The following is a 16,084-nucleotide window of genomic DNA, read 5'->3' as shown; positions in this document are numbered from 1 at the left end:
GCTGCAGTAAGGTTTTCCTTTATCTGAAATCAATTGAATGGAGGCCTGAGTTGAAAGATCTGAAAGCTGTTTCTTACAACACAAGGAGATTATACACATGGCATGGAGCTTATTCTCCGATCGGATGTAGGAGCGCATGCAGATGACAAAGATGTTGCCGAAGCACGTGGTGGCCGACACCACCCAGACGAAGACCCTCAGGACAATGTTAGCCAGGAGGTCCTCGAAGGAGGAGATACCATCCGTGTTGGGCTTGCAGCTGCGCACATGAGGGGCGTACCCACAGTACTGGAACTTCTTAAAGTAACTAAACACAACAGGAGAGAAATCAATGAACAGGGTGAAAGAGGGAGACTGTCCAAAAACAATCCCTAGCCCCTGAGCTCTACCCTCTAGCCTCTAGCCCCTAGTCTCTTACCCTAGCCTATAGCCTCTAGGTCACTCACTAGCCCCTAGTCTTTAGCCTCAACCCCTAGCCTCTAGGCAGTTCATGATCTTTAATAAATTGACAGGTATAAGCAACATGAGAGTTATCTCTACTTTGAGCTTTAATATGCTAGGTGGCATTTCTGCCACATTACTGACAACCACACATGTAGAATCTTAATTTGAGACAGTTTGCTACAGCAGAAAAAGTATCCTGCAGCAACAGGAAATGTGAATTATTATGTGGATTATTGGACATTTTTGAAGGGGTTGATACATTTTCCATAAGGGAAAATCAAGACTGAAATGTCAAAGTGGGAATTATAAACTTCAGAAGCCTTTTTAAACCCGGAATGCACTACAAGTTTTACATTTCCTGCATTGCAGGTAAGTTCTCATTTGACAGAGTGATCAAATTAAGATCCTACATCTGTAGCATGTCCTTTGTGATCTACACATGTGTAGAGTGTAGTGATTAGGGATGGTTTCAGGGCCCCTATCAGGATAGGGGATAGTGCCCATCCAAAGGTTGCACAGAAGCTGGCCAAAAAAGTATGTGACACAAAGTTGTGCTGCATATGGCAGGAGTATTTGGTTTTCAGTGAATCTCAGAATGGACCTGTATTTTGTGTTTTGGGATGACCTTACTCACAAGTATATACAGTGCCTTCAGAAAGTAATCACACACCACAGTTGAGCTCATTCAGTTTAGCTGATTGGCTATTATTTTATACTTTTTTTATCAAGGGAGGCCAAATGCTGTTTTTGACCAGACAGCATCAGATAGATGGCCTACACATACAGAGACGGAGGGGCGCTGTTTCACTCACTCGGATGCTTTCTCCGGTGAGATACAATCAGCCTCTTGTGAAATGAAAGCAAATTATGAAACACAGAGAGACAAAATATACATCATTATTATTTTATATGTTTTAAAAAATTGTACTTGGTAAATTTTTCCCTCTGCATCCACTGTTTGCCACATTATTTGCATTATTACTTTAGTGCCTTGATGCAAACAGGATGCATGCTTTGGAAATATGTTTAGTCTGTACAGGCTTCCTTCTTTTCACTCTGTCAATTAGGTTAGTATTGTTGAGTAACTACAATGTTGTTGATCCATCCTCAGCTTTCTGCTATCACAGGCATGAAACTCTGTAACTTTTTTAAAGTTAGCATTGGCCTCATGTTTCCCTCCTCTCTAGCAACTGAGTTAGGAAGGACACCTGTGTCTTTTTGTGACTGGGTTTATTAATACACCATTCAAAGTGGAATTAATACATTTACCATGCTCATAGGAATATTTAATGTCTGCTTTTTAAAAAATCCAATAGGTGCCCTTCTTTACGAGGCATTGGAAAACCTCCCTGGTCTGGTTGAATCTGTGTTTGAAATTCACTGCTCGACTGATGGACTTCACAGATAATTGTATGTGTGGTGTACAGAGATGAGGTAGTCATGTTAAACACTATTATTGCACACAGAGTGAGTCCATGAATCTTATTATGTGACTTGTTAAGCACATTTTTACTTCTGAACTTATTTAGGCTTGACATACAGTAACTAAGGGGTTGAATACATTTCAGCTTTCCGGCGCCGACAGAGATGGCCGCCTCGCTTCGCGTTCCTAGGAAACTATGCAGTTTTTTTTTTTTTTTTACGTGTTATTTCTTACATTGGTACCCCAGGTCATCTTAGGTTTCATTACATACAGTCGAGAAGAACTACTGAACATAAGAGCAGCGTCAACTCACCATCAGCACGACCAAGACTATGACTTTCGTGAAGCGGATCCTGTGTTCTGCCTTTCACCCAGGACAACGGAATGGATCCCAGGCAGCGACCCAAAAAAACGACTTCGTAAAAGGGGGAAACGGAGCGGTCTTCTGGTCAGACTCCGGAGACGGTCACATCGTGCACCACTCCCTAGCATTCTTCTCGCCAATGTCCAGTCTCTTGACAACAAGGTTGATGAAATCCGAGCAAGGGTAGCATTCCAGAGGGACATCAGAGACTGTAACGTTCTTTGCTTCACGGAAACATGGCTCACTGGAGAGACGCCATCGGAGTCGGTGCAGCCAGCTGGTTTCTCCACGCATCGCGCAGACAGAAACAAGCATCTTTCTGGTAAGAAGAGGGGCGGGGGCGTATGCTTCATGGTTAACGTGACGTGGTGTGATCATAACAACATACAGGTACTCAAATCCTTCTGTTCACCTGATTTAGAATTCCTCACAATCAAATGTTGACCGCATTATCTACCAAGGGAATTCTCTTCGATTATAATCACAGCCGTATATATTCCCCCCCAAGCAGACACATCGATGGCTCTGAACGAACTTTATGAGACTCTTTTCAAACTAGAATCAATTTATCCGGAGGCTGCATTCATTGTAGCTGGGGATTTTAACAAGGCTAATCTGAAAACAAGACTCCCTAAATTTTATCAGAATATCGATTGCGCAACCAGGGCTGGAAAAACCTTGGATCACTGCTATTCTAACTTCCGCGACGCATATAAGGCCCTGCCCCGCCCTCCTTTCGGAAAAGCTGACCACGACTCCATTTTGTTGATCCCTGCCTACAGACAGAAACTAAAACAAGAAGCTCCCTCGCTGAGGTCTGTTCAACGCTGGTCCGACCAATCTGATTCCACACTCCAAGACAGCTTCCATCACGTGGACTGGGATATGTTTCGTATTGCGTCAGACAACAACATTGACAAATATGTTTGAATGTTAAATGACGAGATGGAGGCATTGAAGCGAGTAACCAGTCTTGTTCAGTACATGACAACACATCCGGGTATCTCAAGCACCCCGGTAAAAACACAAGAGTTGCAGTAATGAACATTTACCAACAGATGGCATCACTGTGCCATCTTACACCCATAACAGAGTACGCTGATTCGGTGAGCGAGTTCATTAGAACGTGCGTTGAAGATGTCGTTCCCATAGCAACGATTAAAACATTCCCAAACCAGAATCCGTGGATTGATGGCAGCATTCGCGTGAAACTGAAAGCCCGAACCACTGCTTTTAATCAGGGCAAGGTGACCGGAAACATGACCGAATACAAACAGTGTAACTATTCCCTCCGCAAGGCAATCAAACAAGCTAAGCGTCAGTATAGAGACAAAGTAGAATCTCAATTCAACGGCTCAGACACAAGAGGTATGTGGCAGGGTCTACAGTCAATCACGGATTACAAAAAGAAAACCAGCCCCGTCACGGACCAGGATGTCTTGCTCCCAGGCAGACTAAATACCTTTTTTGCCCGCTTTGAGGACAATACAGTGCCACTGACACGGCCCGCAACTAAAACATGTGGACTCTCCTTCACTGCAGCCGACGTGAGGAAAACATTTAAACGTGTCAACCCTCGCAAGGCTGCAGGCCCAGACGGCATCCCCAGCCGCGCCCTCAGAGCATGCGCAGACCAGCTGGTTGGTGTGTTTATGGACATATTCAATCAATCCCTATCCCGGTCTGTTGTTCCCACATGCTTCAAGAGGGCCACCATTGTTCCTGCTCCCAAGAAAGCTAAGGTAACTGAGCTAAACGACTACCGCCCCGTAGCACTCACTTCCGTCATCATGAAGTGCTTTGAGAGACTAGTCAAGGACCATATCACCTCCACCCTACCTGACACCCTAGACCCACTCCAATTTGCTTACCGCCCAAATAGGTCCACAGACGATGCAATCTCAACCACACTGCACACTGCCCTAACCCATCTGGACAAGAGGAATACCTATGTGAGAATGCTGTTCATCGACTACAGCTCGGCATTTAACACCATAGTGCCCTCCAAGCTCGTCATCAAGCTCGAGACCCTGGGTCTCGACCCCGCCCTGTGCAACTGGGTACTGGAATTCCTGACGGGCCGCCCCCAGGTGGTGAGGGTAGGCAACAACATTTCCACCCCGCTGATCCTCAACACTGGGGCTCCACAAGGGTGCGTTCTGAGCCCTCTCCTGTACTCCCTGTTCACCCACGACTGCGTGGCCACGCACGCCTCCAACTCAATCATCAAGTTTGCGGACGACACAACAGTGGTAGGCTTGATTACCAACAACGACGAGACGGCCTACAGGGAGGAGGTGAGGGTCCTCGGAGTGTGGTGTCAGGAAAATAACCTCACACTCAACGTCAACAAAACTAAGGAGATGATTGTGGACTTCAGGAAACAGCAGAGGGAACACCCCTATCCACATCGATGGAACAGTAGTGGAGAGGGTAGTAAGTTTTAAGTTCCTCGGCGTACACATCACAGACAAACTGAATTGGTCCACCCACACAGACAGCATCGTGAAGAAGGCGCAGCAGCGCCTCTTCAACCTCAGGAGGCTGAAGAAATTCGGCTTGTCACCAAAAGCACTCACAAACTTCTACAGATGCACAATCGAGAGCATCCTGTCGGGCTGTATCACCACCTGGTACGGCAACTGCTCCGCCCACAACCGTAAGGCTCTCCAGAGGGTAGTGAGGTCTGCACAACGCATCACCGGGGGCAAACTACCTGCCCTCCAGGACACCTACACCACCCGATGTCACAGGAAGGCCATAAAGATCATCAAGGACAACAACCACCCGAGCCACTGCCTGTTCACCCCGCTATCATCCAGAAGGCGAGGTCAGTACAGGTGCATCAAAGCTGGGACCGAGAGACTGAAAAAAAGCTTCTATCTCAAGGCCATCAGATTGTTAAACAGCCACCACTAACATTGAGTGGCTGCTGCCAACACACTGACTCAACTCCAGCCACTTTAATAATGGGAATTGATGGGAAATGATGTAAAATATATCACTAGCCACTTTAAACAATGCTACCTAATATAATGTTACATACCCTACATTATTCATCTCATATGTATATGTATATACTGTACTCTATATCATCTACTGCATCTTTATGTAATACATGTATTACTAGCCACTTTAACTATGCCACTTTGTTTACATACTCATCTCATATGTATATCATATGTATATACTGCACTCAATACCATCTACTGTATCTTGCCTATGCCGCTCTGTACCATCACTCATTCATATATCTTTATGTACATATTCTTTATCCCCTTACACTTGTGTCTATAAGGTAGTAGTTTTGGAATTGTTAGCTAGATTACTTGTTGGTCATAGAATGTCGGAACTAGAAGCACAAGCATTTCGCTACACTCGCATTAACATTTGCTAACCATGTGTATGTGACAAATAAAATTTGATTTGATTTGATTTACATTTTAAATAAAAAAAATAAAAAAAATTCAGGCTGTACAATCAAAATCCTGAAAGTCAATGGGTGTGAATACTTTCTGAAAGCACTGTATGTGATGTAATGCACAGTTGAGATCATACAGTTGGGAGTGGACATTCAAGCTTCAGATAAGGGGCCAGATTGACTAAGAAATGTTTGCAATAGAAAGTACGTATGGGAAAGTACAGTACCAGTCAAAAGTTTGGGCACACCTACTCATTCAAGGGGTTTTCTTTCTTTAATTTCTACATTGTAGAATAATAGTGAAAACATCAAAACTATTAAATAACACATATGGAATCATTTAACAACCAAAAATGTGTTAAACAAATCCAAAAATATTTAATATTTGAGATTCTTCAAAGTAGCCACCCTTTGCCTTGATGACAACTTTGCACACTCTTGGCATTCTCCCAACCAGCTTCACCTGGAATGCTTTTCCAACAATCTTGCAGGAGTTCCCACATATACTGAGCACTTGTTTGCTGTTTTTCCTTCACTCTGATGTCCAACTCATCCCAAACCATCTCAATTGGGTTGAGGTTAGGTGATTATAGCGCCCAGGTCATCTGATGCAGCACTCTATCACTCTCCTTCCTGGTCAAATAGCCCTTACACAGCCTCGAGGTGGGTTGGGTCATTGTTCTGTTGAAAAATAAATGACAGTCCCACTAAGCGCAAACCAGATCGCTCCAGAATGCTGTGGTAGCCATGCTGGTTAAGTGTGCCTTGAATTGTAAATAAGTCACTGACAGTGTCACCAGCAAAGCACTCCCAAAACATCACACCTGCTCCTCCATGCTTCACGGTGGGAACCACACATGTGGAGATCATCCGTTCACCTACTCTGCATCTCACAACGAAACACCGGTTGGAACCAAAAAAATGCAAATTTGGACTCATCAAACCAAAGGACAGATTTCCACCAGTCTAATGTCCATTGCTCATGTTTCGTGGCCCAGTCAAGTCTTCTTCTTATTGATGTCCTTTAGTCGTGGTTTATTTTCAGCAATTCGACCATGAAGGCCTGATTCACACAGTCTCCTCTGAACAGTTAATGTTGAGATGTGTCTTTTAATTGGACTCTGTGAAGCATTTATTTGGGTTGCAATCTGAGGCTGGTAACTCTAATTAACGTATCTTCTGCAGCAGAGGTAACTCTGGGTCTTCCATTCCCGTGGCGGTCCTCACGAGAGCGAGATTCATCATAGCGCTTGATGGTTTTTGTGACTGCATTTGAAGAAACATTTAAAGTTCTTGACATTTTCCAGATTGACTGACCTTCATGTCTTAAAGTAATGGATGGACTGTCGTTTCTCTTTGCTTATTTGAGCTGTTCTTGCCATAATATGGACTTTTACCAAATAGAGCTATCGTCTGTATACCACCCCTACCTTGTCACAACACAACTGATTGGCTCAAAAGCATTAAGAAGGAAAGAAATTCCTTTAAATGAACTTTTAACAAAGCACACCTGTTAATTGAAATTACCTCATGAAGCTGGTTGAGAGAATGCTAAGAGTGTGTAAAGCTGTCATCAAGGCTAAGGGTGGCTACTTTGAAGAATCTAAAATCTAAAATAGATTTAGATTTGTTTAACACTTTTTTGGTTACTACATGCTTCCATACTATTTCATAGTTTTGATGTCTTCACTATTATTCTACAATGTAGAAAATAGTAAAAATGAAGAAAAACCCTTGAATGAGTAGGTGTCCAAACGTTTGATTTGTTTTGTATGCATTTTGTATTTTATTCCAGAAATAATGCTTTTTAAACAACTTACCACAACATTCATCACAAATCAGTCATAAAAAAGTGTCCAAAGTTTAATTTGGGATTGATCTTCAAATACACATCCCAAATCTTTACGATGAAACAAAATGAACGAATTACTCACATATGGGTCAAGTGTTTGAGTGGTTCAAACATCCTTCGCTGTATGTTCCCTATCTCAATTCCCTCTATGCTCCTAAAAAAATAAAAAAATTGTTCCCCTTAGGAGCTTACATAGAAAAACAAACAAAACCAAATATTTGAATTTCAGAGGCCCTCTTTGCAACGCTCTTTCCACAAAATTGTTGGTCTTTCACAAAGTGCTTTTGATGATAAGCTTTGATATATTACCTACAATGCTATTTGTTTTCTTTCTTGATATGTGTGAATGAGGGAATTCCTGATGTGTGGGCCAGTAAGTGCACTCTGTTCCAATACGATAATACATTGAACACATAATACACAAATTACATGTTAAGTGCCACATAATTCTCTTGTATGATAGGGTGCAAATTGAAAAAGTGCATCATCAGGGGATATGATTATATAGTGTATGTAATTGAAATGAGTTAAATAGATGGATGGATTTTTAGTTAGTCTGAAAGAGCCACAGAAAGGGATGTAGAGGGAGGATGTGCTAACTGTACACACATGTTCTTGTGGTTGGAAAAATGTTATTTAAAAAATATATATTATGTAGATTTCATTTAAATGGCCTCTTGCATATTTACAAGAACTATATATTTTCTGCACCTGATATTACTACTAATGGATCCCCTCTCAAGTGTGACATTCATTCACAAAGTGAGCAGTGAAAAACATACAGGCTACTTACAATGATTTCAATTTATGCAAGTTATCAAAGTGGTCAATTTGCAGATCCGCGATAGGGTTATACGAGATGTTTCTGTAAGAGCATCAATCATTAGACATAATATCCAACAATAACTATAGCACCATAGCTGTATGTGTATGTCTTTCAACGTTAGTGCAAGAAAAACGTTTAAAATATTAAAATAACGTTTGTGCATAGATTCGAGTGTGGATCTGACTCACAGCTGTAGTAAATCTCCCAGATGAACAAAGAGATTGGGAGGGATTGCCAGGAGTCTGTTGCTGGACAGATCTCTGTGGAGACAAAGCTATTTATTGGAAACAACATATGAAACTTACATAAGGTTTACATGGCTTACATGACCACCTAATCACACATGCATGCTGTGTTCCTATTAATGTTAATGATAAATTCCTGGAATCCATTAGTCTACTTGATAAGCATTGTGTTAAGCTAGATGCACCACATATTTGTGTTCACCATGACTAACATGGTTATGTGTATGCGTATATTGGAGACACTCAAAGACTCCCCACTGTTCTGCAAATCCGGATACCAGTGGAAAAGCATGTTAGGATAAATACTAGGATTAACCAAAACACATAAAATATAAATCATAATGAACATCTTCTTGGCTTGGGAACATGTTGTTTTCCTATTCGGGCACATTTTGGGTTGCAATAAATTTCAGCCCTGTACTGCACTGTATATTTATAGTACAGTCTTTACTAATAATATGGTAGTATCTAAATTCTTCAAAAAGTCCGTGGAATAGATGAAGATGTGCAGTACCACTGCGTGTCTGGGGATGATAAAGGAAGATGTCATGCAATTTCATGTCTGAGGCAAACAAAACATAATAACTTACAATTCCCCAAGTTTTTGCAGAAATGAAAAAGCCTGTTCATGTATGTGACTGATTCTGTTACTCTGTAGGACGCTAGAAAGAGTTGAAGAAAGACGGTCAAAACAAGAATTATAAAACAGAGAAAGCAATTTTCTTACTTTATTCCCCTCCTCTTCTCTGTTGGTTCTAAAAGCAATTAAACAAGAGTGTTGCTTTTGGGTCTAATATTTAGAACCCCTCGTGGAAACAAATTGCTGTTGATATTTGGGATTGTAATGGGTTATCGCCTACTGGGAAAGCCAAGGACACAGATGGGGGGAAAAACAGAATCTATTCTGAAGATTGAAATGTATTAATTCACACTTACAGCACAGTCATCATGTTGCATGACCAGAATGTTACGTTTCCGACACTTTCAATTTGATTCCCCTCCATGTCCCTGGAGACACACAAGTGCACAAAAACATATTTAAAATTAATATCATGCCGATAACAAAGCTCTTTGATTTGCTGACTTCCAAACTTACAGCCAGTTAAGTCTTGGCATTTCCAGGCAGATGTCATCCAGCATTGTCAGAGCGTTGTTCAACAAAACCCTGTGAACCAATACAACAAAACAAGAGCGGTCTGATTTTTGTGCCGATCAAAGAAAACAACACTCTGCCAATATACGTAAACATATCAAATAGGCCCTTAAAAATACTGGGGCACTTCAATTAAGTGCATATGAAAAAACTTCTTAGAGGGTAAAAGCAAAACAAGACCAACTCAAGAAGGTAGAGGTAGAAATGAAACTCACAGGAGTACCAAGGAGCGCAAGCCTGAAAAGGTTGTGGGGGATATCTGATGGATACTGTTGTTTTCAAGGATCCTACAACCAGAGGGTAAAGTTTATTTTCAGCTCTTTTATTAAGTGAAGTATTTGGCTGAGCATTGGTTCAAAGGAAACTGCAGCGATACAAGCTTTTTTGCTGAAGGCTGTCTAAAAATGTGATGTCTTTGTTCCATTTATGTTAGCAGTATGTCTATATTGGCACACAGGATATACAGAATGTGCCAGTAAGGAAAACCTACAACCACTCCAGTTTGTGTAGATCTTGGAACACCCCAGGCATCAGGATGGATATCTTGTTGTAGCTTAAATATCTGAGGCAGAGAATACTGATTTTAAATACGCACGGTTCTCTGAAACAATTCATAGGAATTATTTACCCTTTATTTCAACAACATTCATTCAACTTAAATCAACAACATTCATTATGAAGAACTTAGTTGTTTGATCAAGAACAAAGTTCAACATAACACTGTCAATTGCACGGATGGATGAATATAATGAACTCACAGTCTTGTTAGATTGTACAGTCCTCTGAATGCATTAGGGCTCACAGCTCGGATTCTGTTATGTTGTAGATATCTGAAGTAGTATGTTAGAAGTATGTTACAAACATTCATAGAATTTGTGTGTTGAGGAGAACAACTGCCACAATGGCTAACACGTTACAACAAGTTACAACATGTTACAACACGCTACAAAGAGTTACAACATGTAACAACAATGTTACAACAAGTTACAGCATGTTACCACAAGTTATAACATGTTACAACAAGTTACAACAAGTTACAGCATGTTACAACAAGTTACAGCATGTTACAACAAGTTACAGCATGTTACAACAAGTTACAACAAGTTACAGTATGTTACAACAAGTTACAACCAATTACAACATATTACAACAAGTTACAACAAGTACAGAAGCCTCACATTTCTAACATGAACTGCACTTCAGACGAAGTTTAGATCACAGGTTGATCAACCCACCCAAAATTGTGTTTTCTGTCAGGTGTCGTATTTAGCCTTTCCAATTTAGCTTGCAATACTGCTAAATAGAACAGACAGGCAATGTTTACAGTGCTGAGGAATCTTTTTGGCAAGCTGTCAAGCGAGATGAGGATTTTGGCATGGTTGTGAAAGCAGCTGACAGAAGATTTCCTCCATTGAAGTGCTTTTCAATAGAACTTACAGTTGAACCATAGCATCAACTGTCCTGCTATTTTATACATAAAAACTAAATAAAAATGGCTCGCTGTAGATTAGAACGACAAAATAAAAATACCAATTGGTACATACTTTCATGATATTTGGTTTGATAATATTTTTTTATAAGAAAATTGCAAGCAACGCTCAAATGAAAGATTACCCAAACAATACTACAAAGCTGACTTTATTCGATAGATAGTTCTTAGCAGTCTATGAGGCATGTGTTCAGTCTCCTCCTCGCTCTACAACTTCCATGATGCCAATATGTTTCAGGCACCACAAGATAGACTGAATGATGTGGTGAACAATCGTGAAAGTCCACTTTCCTCACAACCATCATCCAAAGGTGAGTCTTGATAAAACATCCTTTGTAAGCTTGTTTTGGCCATCAAAAGGGGACAAACAATGCTTAGAATTATGTCCATGTCTGTCACAGTGGACTTGACAGGTTGGTCTATCAGTGTGTGTTTTTGAAGTGCTAACAAAATTATTTCTCAACGACTGAATGCTTCACTAGCAGTCTACAACTCAACCAAGTGACTTCTCTTGCCTGAATACATTTTTTAAAATAAATGTAATGACAACTTACAATTTCTGAAGACTCTGGTACTTATAGAATATGTCACCATTCAATATCCGGAGTCGGTTCCTTTGCAGTGACCTGTGAGATGTGAATAGTTCATAAGGTCGACTAGGTAAAATTAAAAATGTCATAAACATAACATTGTGCCACCAAACAATACTGTGTCAATTAAAAAAGGCCAAAAAAAAAATGTTCTCGGTCCAGTGTCTGTTTAAGGTTTCTATGTGATCATACGTTGTCCCAAATGCAAACAATCTTCCAATTATGTTTCAAATAGGACTGGTGATAAAACACATCATTATTCCAAACAGAAGAGGAACATCTTTCTTTATGGAGTGACAGAGATAATATGTTGACATTTGTAGTTGAATCGTTATCTAAGCTCATTCCACCTCGATTAGCACTATGGCCACGTTTACCCGAGTTTACGGAGATACACTTTGAATTAGTGAAGAAAGCATTTTAATTGAAAATGAACAATGTGAAGGATGCTGCAGTAGTCTACAGCACCTTGATGAAAGCTGAGCCAATTGGAGAAGGAATAGGCGGCGATGATAAGCAATTGACATAATTGAATTATTCTCCATGCAAATTGTGCCTTCAAGGTTTACCCATCAAGCAAACAAACAACACATTGTTTTGTTGATGAATAGTCAAGTGGAACTGGATGTCCCCAATATGGAAGGATGAGAAACATGGGGCCCAAATGGGCCATTATCTAAACAATGTAGGGCCAATATGATAGGGAGACATACTATTGTGAGACTGAGAAAGGGCGAGCTCCTTGTGATAATGTATAATTATTGTTGTCATTCTTTTGCATAATGCATGAATTGAAATGATGATGTATATTATACATCATCTTGTTATAAATACATTTTGTAATAATCATATCCTTACCTTCAGTTTGTCTCACATTCCAGTAGGTTTTAGTAGGCTTCAGTAAAGAGATTCCAGTAGGTTTTAGTAGGCTTCAACAAAGAGATTCCAGTAGGCTTTAGTAGGCTTCAGTAAAGAGATTCCAGTAGGCTTTACTATGCTTCAGTAGGCTTAAATAAATAGATTCCAGTAGGTTTTGGTAGGCTTCAGTATGCTTTAGTAGGCTTCAGTAAAGATATTCCAATAGGCTTTATTAGGCTTCAGTAAAGAGATTCCAGTGGCCTTCATTCAGCTTCAGTAAAGAGATTCCAGTAGGCTTTATTAGGCTTCAGTAAAGAGATTCCAGTAGGCTTCAGTAGGTTTCAGTAAAGATATTCGAGTAGGCTTCAGTAGGCTTTAGTAGTCTTCAGTAAAGAGATTCCAGTAGGCTTTAGTCGGCTTCAGTGAAGATATTCGAGTAGGCTTCAGTGGGCTTTAGACGGCTTCAGTAAAGATATTCCAGTAGGCTTCTGTAGGCTTCAGTAGAGATATTCCAGTAGCCTTCAGTAAGCTTTAGCAGGCTTCAGTAAAGAGATTCAAGTCTCATTTTCCTCTGTCAAAAAGACTGTTCCAGTACAGCAGAGAACAGCCCTAGGACTTAAACCAACCTCCACAAACAAACTTCCATCAAGACACTCATTAGCTAACTGAGCGAGACACTTTGTTTAAATCCTTTTTCTCTTCCAATTCACAGGAGAAACAGAAGAAAGTATGCACACTTCCAGTCAGATGCAAATGTCTCAACGAAGAAGGCTTATCAGGTGTGTGTGTGTGTGAGTGAGTGTCATTGTGTGCATATTATTTATGAACTCCTCAAAGGTGTGTGTGTGTGTGTCAACTCACATCATGGTGACGTTAATGGACACTGCTGGGACATGGTGAAACTGGGCACCGTCACAGTCCAGCTCCAGGTCTCTGCACTGGCACGGCTCTGGAACAGCCCCCAGCACTGGAGGAGGAAGAGAGAAGACAGAGGAAGAATATGTTATTGTCTAATGCCAGAGGAGGTTGGTGGCACCTTAATTGGGGAGGACTGGCTCGTGGTAATGGCTGGATCCGAATTTGTGGAATTGTATCAAATACGTCCAACACATGGTTTCCATGTGTTTGATGACATTCCATTCGCTCAGTTCCAGCGTTATTATGAGTTGTCCTCCTCTCAGCAGCCTCCTGTGTCTAATGGACATCCACGAGTCATACTGGACCAAAAAAAGATAGCAATGAAAATAAATTACAACAAGGAATTTGGACTAGCGTTAAAGGGTAAATCCACTCACAAACTATCTTTCGGTATTTTCTTAATTAGTCCACCCACTGTTGATACAGTCTCAAAATGCATAGGCAAGACATTAGACTTTCAAGTTTTTGACTGCTGACATACAAAACATTTTGGGATTGTATCAACAGTGAATTAATAAAAAAAAAAAGATCTGAGAGACATAGGAGAGCATCAGGGACCAGTCTTAATCACTGCCTATGTACGTTAGAGACACGTGACTTGTGCTTGCTTTGCAGTTTTGCTTACAGGGGGTCACAGTGTTCTTACAAAGGCTAACATCAGAGACCTTCTGCATCGCAAACGCGTGACCCCCTGCCAGACAACGTATTTGCCCATTACTCCACCGAAAAGGTACCAATTTGATAGCACTAGCGGAGACATTTCAAGATGTGGAATGTGGTTACGGCACAATCTCAACACCGTTACAAACGGCCACAGAGAAACAATGCGAAGCTGCAATCGATTGAATTGGGGCCTCATGTCAGAGGCTGACTCGGAGGTTCCAGGAATAGAGAGGATGACTGTGATTATGTGAGTAGTTTAGGTATTATTTGCCAAAGACAAGAAGTCCAGGTTCCGGCAGGACATTTTTTAAATGGATAAGGGACCATGCTTGATATAGGATACAGTAAAGTGGATATCATCAGAAAAAAATCCTATATATTTGAGGGGAATTATAATCAGGCATAAAGGAATGGGAATATTAAAATATCAAGGGTATTCAAATCACGTCTTCAAGTTCTGTAGTGTTGATTTCCTTTTTCATTACTAGATGTTTTTTTGATCAGTGTCATAGAGTACACTTATATTGTGTCATGACTAAATTATGGGAAGAATGAAAATCAGCAGACTAATATTGATGTACTGTTGAGGACACATTTGAATCATGTTCTGATGTTCAAAGAAAGAAACATCTGTAGGAAGAATGACATCTAATGCAATGCATATCTAATGACTAAAATGAAGAGGAGGTTTGCATTTGACCTGAAGTGTGAAATCTCATATTCCTCACTCATTTCAAAAGTATTTTTGAAAGACGGGAAATATGCAATTTTAAAATGTTCTTATCAGTGACCTCTGTCCTACTAACAATAAAGTTACTAATGGATTGAAAACCTGTAACTCTGTAACAAAGACATTTCAGAGAACATTGGACATAATCAAAGGATTATATGCACAGTCTTGGAAGAAAACAAACCTGTTTATTCAATCAGGAAACGCTTATTGCTTGTTATCTGATAGCATGTCAGTCGTGGTTAAAATTAAATTGCATTATTCCGAAACTAAATAAGGACATTTTAGGAATGTTCTAGCGAGGAGATGTCTGACTAATCCTCATCTGTTTAAAGCACTGTCTTAATGCCTCTGGGAGGCAGCACAAATGGACCATTCGAAACCGCTAGACTTCCATCTGGCCTGTAATATTCAGTTCCAGAACCACAAACTTAAATAAATAAAGACATCTGAATGTTAGAATTGGATATTAGGGACATCAGGCGAATTGGAGTGAAGCAGTTGCTATATCAAAACTTTGCTTCAGTCGGTACGTTTTGGCTACATGCAAAGTTAGTATAGTTCAGTAAGTTTTCGTCAACATGTAAAGTTAGTATAGTTGTTCTACCTTTGACCTTACAGTACACAACAGGGTTTCAAACAACTAACTCACACATGTGGGAGGAGCACAGGGTCAGTTGAAGGGTCAGCTGCAGTGCCGCGGCTCTGGAGATACTAAGAGCACGTACCTTGGATCTGAAACCCTGGCCATCTAATTGCCAGTTCAACCCCCACATGTTTTACTGCCCTACCATCCACTTGCCCGTTCAATCCCCTCATGCTTTACTGCCCTGTCATCTACCAGCCAGTTCAACCCCTCATGTTTTACTGCCCTGTCATCTACCAGCCAGTTCAACCCCTCATGTTTAACTGCCCTGCCATCTACATGCCAGTTCAATCCCCTCATGTTTTACTTCCCTGCTATCTCCTTGACAGTTCAATCCCCTCATGTTTTACTTCCCTGCTATCTCCTTGACAGTTCAATCCCCTTATGTTTTACTTCCCTGCTATCTCCTTGACAGTTCAATCCCCTCATGTTTTACTTCCCTGCTATCTCCTTGAAAGTTCA

General features: G+C 40.7%; 1 protein-coding gene across 1 annotated transcript in view; it reads right to left on the bottom strand.

The window, feature by feature from the left end:
• Nucleotides 1–16,084, bottom strand: part of LOC112247604 (relaxin receptor 1-like) — a 99,553-nt gene that overhangs the window by 12,031 nt on the left and 71,438 nt on the right. Inside the window, exons 4-15 of the mRNA XM_024416411.2 lie at nt 13,527–13,632; nt 11,772–11,843; nt 10,487–10,558; nt 10,219–10,290; nt 9,944–10,015; nt 9,672–9,740; nt 9,512–9,583; nt 9,166–9,237; nt 8,519–8,590; nt 8,298–8,369; nt 7,587–7,658; nt 78–307 (exon numbers count right to left, since the gene is read on the bottom strand). Of these exons, the coding sequence (XP_024272179.1) occupies nt 78–307; nt 7,587–7,658; nt 8,298–8,369; nt 8,519–8,590; nt 9,166–9,237; nt 9,512–9,583; nt 9,672–9,740; nt 9,944–10,015; nt 10,219–10,290; nt 10,487–10,558; nt 11,772–11,843; nt 13,527–13,632 (1,053 nt within the window). The remainder of the gene's footprint in view (nt 1–77; nt 308–7,586; nt 7,659–8,297; nt 8,370–8,518; nt 8,591–9,165; nt 9,238–9,511; nt 9,584–9,671; nt 9,741–9,943; nt 10,016–10,218; nt 10,291–10,486; nt 10,559–11,771; nt 11,844–13,526; nt 13,633–16,084) is intronic.

The sequence above is a fragment of the Oncorhynchus tshawytscha genome, linkage group LG21 (genome assembly GCF_018296145.1).
Source record: "Oncorhynchus tshawytscha isolate Ot180627B linkage group LG21, Otsh_v2.0, whole genome shotgun sequence".
NCBI lineage: Eukaryota > Metazoa > Chordata > Actinopteri > Salmoniformes > Salmonidae > Oncorhynchus > Oncorhynchus tshawytscha.
The sequence above is the reverse complement of the archived record's forward strand: the minus strand, read 5'-3'. Positions and strand labels throughout refer to the sequence as shown.